Source organism: Kryptolebias marmoratus, unplaced genomic scaffold, assembly GCF_001649575.2.
Source record: "Kryptolebias marmoratus isolate JLee-2015 unplaced genomic scaffold, ASM164957v2 Scaffold67, whole genome shotgun sequence".
Lineage (NCBI taxonomy): Eukaryota > Metazoa > Chordata > Actinopteri > Cyprinodontiformes > Rivulidae > Kryptolebias > Kryptolebias marmoratus.
In genome coordinates this window covers 3,439-5,651 of record NW_023665801.1, presented here as the reverse complement: position 1 = coordinate 5,651, position 2,213 = coordinate 3,439, and the positions used below count along the sequence as shown (strand labels likewise).

At 44.6% G+C, this 2,213-nt stretch overlaps 1 protein-coding gene across 1 annotated transcript in view; it reads right to left on the bottom strand.

Moving 5' to 3' along the window:
- xdh (xanthine dehydrogenase) overlaps positions 1-1,988 on the bottom strand; it is a gene marked incomplete in the record, with an annotated part of 15,635 nt that extends 13,647 nt beyond the window's left edge. The window contains 7 exon segments of the mRNA XM_037974464.1: positions 278-422; positions 720-800; positions 866-955; positions 1,038-1,099; positions 1,339-1,465; positions 1,618-1,726; positions 1,848-1,988. Coding sequence (XP_037830392.1) covers positions 278-422; positions 720-800; positions 866-955; positions 1,038-1,099; positions 1,339-1,465; positions 1,618-1,726; positions 1,848-1,885 — 652 coding nt within the window.
- Between the last annotated feature and the right edge of the window lie 225 nt (positions 1,989-2,213).

The window sequence follows — 2,213 nt, the reverse complement described above, 5'->3', positions numbered from 1 at the left end:
TGAGTGAGCGAGTGAGTGAGTGAGAGTGAGTGAACGAGTGAGTGAGAGTGAGTGAACGAGTGAGTGAGTAAACGAGTGAGTGAGTGAGTGAGTGAGTGAGCGAGTAAGTGAGTGAGCGAGTGAGTGAGTGAGTGAACGAGTGAGTGAACGAATGAATGAGTGAATGAATTAATTAACTAATAATGAATAATTGAGTGAATGAATGATTGCGCGAATGAATGAATGAATGAATGAATGAATGAATGAATGAATGAATCCTTGGCAGGAGCAGACAGACCCACTTCAGTGTTCCCCACCACCACTCGGGCCTCCGGATGTTTCCACTTCAGAAGCAGAAACTCCTTCAGACTGGTCGGCTGCAGCCATGTTGCTCGCTCACCGTGGAAACACAAAGATCCTGACCTTTGACCTTTAGACAGAGTCTAGGTGAGAAGGAAGTAGGGGGCAGAGGGAATAGAAGAGGATGTAAGATTTATAAATTAAATCAAGTTGTTATTAAACTGAGTTGACAAAAGCAGTTGGAACTACAGTTCCCATGATGCTTTGCAGGATGTGAACATAAACTATAAGAGTTAATGTCCTTGTCACACTTTCACTGCAGCTGTCCTTAAATAAAATAATACATTCAACTGTATGCTGATGATATTCTGATTTACACGACTGAAAAGAATCATCTCACCTCTTTAATTTCTGTTTGATCTGTGTTTTGTTCTGTTTACCATGAGTTCAGGAGGGAAGATGACTTCCTGTGTGGGGTCATAAGGTGCGAAGTCCTCCATGTTGAAGAGGGATGTGGCCTCCTGTTCACACAGAGCCTTAAATGTACTGATCTGAAGACATTATAATGAGTTTTAATGAGACTTACATCAGTGATCTCCTCGGAGCTTTGGAGACCTTCGTTCCCATTCTTCATGCAGCAGCCGTTCTTCTCTTTACCACCACAACATTCCCCATCCTGCAGGAAATGCACCACCAAAATAAAAGACCAGAAACAACACTATCCTGTTATTTTAACTTAAATATTCAAAGTTTGTTACCGCAGAGAAAGTCTTGTATCCCTGCAGAATGGGCCTGTATCCGGTGCAGCGGCACAGATTTCCTGGAAGAAACGATCTTTGTGTTTTGGACAGTTTGTTACAGTAATGCAGGCAGTAAGGCGACTGTGAAATCTGTACACAGTATTTTACTAAAACCACAACGACTGTGGGAAAACTTCAGTTTCCATAAAGTCCTCTCAATTATTTTACAAAACAAAGCAGTAAAAGGTCCATTTTACATCAGCCTTTTCACAGTCTGCTGTAGTTCTGAGCTGTCTGTAAGTCTAAGAAACTGCAGAACCTTGGAAGGCTTCCTCCACGTCGGCCATCTTTGGTGTGGGGTTGTTTCTCAGTAATGCGTACATGGACATGACCATCCCCGGCGTGCAGAAGCCGCACTGTGAGCCGTGACACTTGGCGATTCGCTCCTAGACGTCAGAACAGACGTTCTCATTAAACATCCAATAGACTTTGGTTTAGTTCTTCCTGTTGTCTTTAGAGCTTTAGTTTATCCCCACCCTGATTTTGGGCTGACGAGATGCCCTTTTATCTCCTCTTTGAGAAGAAGGTGTGTTTTTACCTGTATGGGGTGCACCTTTCTGGCCACACTGCCGATTCCCTCCACGGTGGTCACAGCTGCCATGTGCAGCGAGCAGAGGGGGGCGAGGCAGGCGTTGACGGCGTGATGACTGAGTGCAGTTAAAGAGAAATGTTTGTGTAACAGCTGTGAAATGAGGAAAGGTCTGACATGTCAGCTGGAAGCACGAGACTGCAGCTCTGACTCGCTTCATGAGCTCTCAGGGAGGATACAGCAGCTGCTTGGTGCCTGGATGGTATCTGGACAGCATGACTGTACAGGCGCCACATCCGCCTTCAGCACAGCCCAGCTTAGTTCCTGTCAGACCCACTGAGCACACACACGCACACACACACACCCGGTGAGTTTACAGTAAGATCAACTAATGATTGACAGACATTCATGATAAAGTTCAGTCACCCTCTGTTTAACGTGACCCACGAGCTCTTCTAAAAACAAGAAGAATCTGAATTTCTCTGCTGACTGACGGATAAAGATCATTATTCTATCTGGTTCTATTCTATCCTATCCTGTTCTATCCTGTTCTATTCTGTTCTATTCTGTTCTGTTCTGTTCTGTTCCACAGCTGAAGCTCCTTA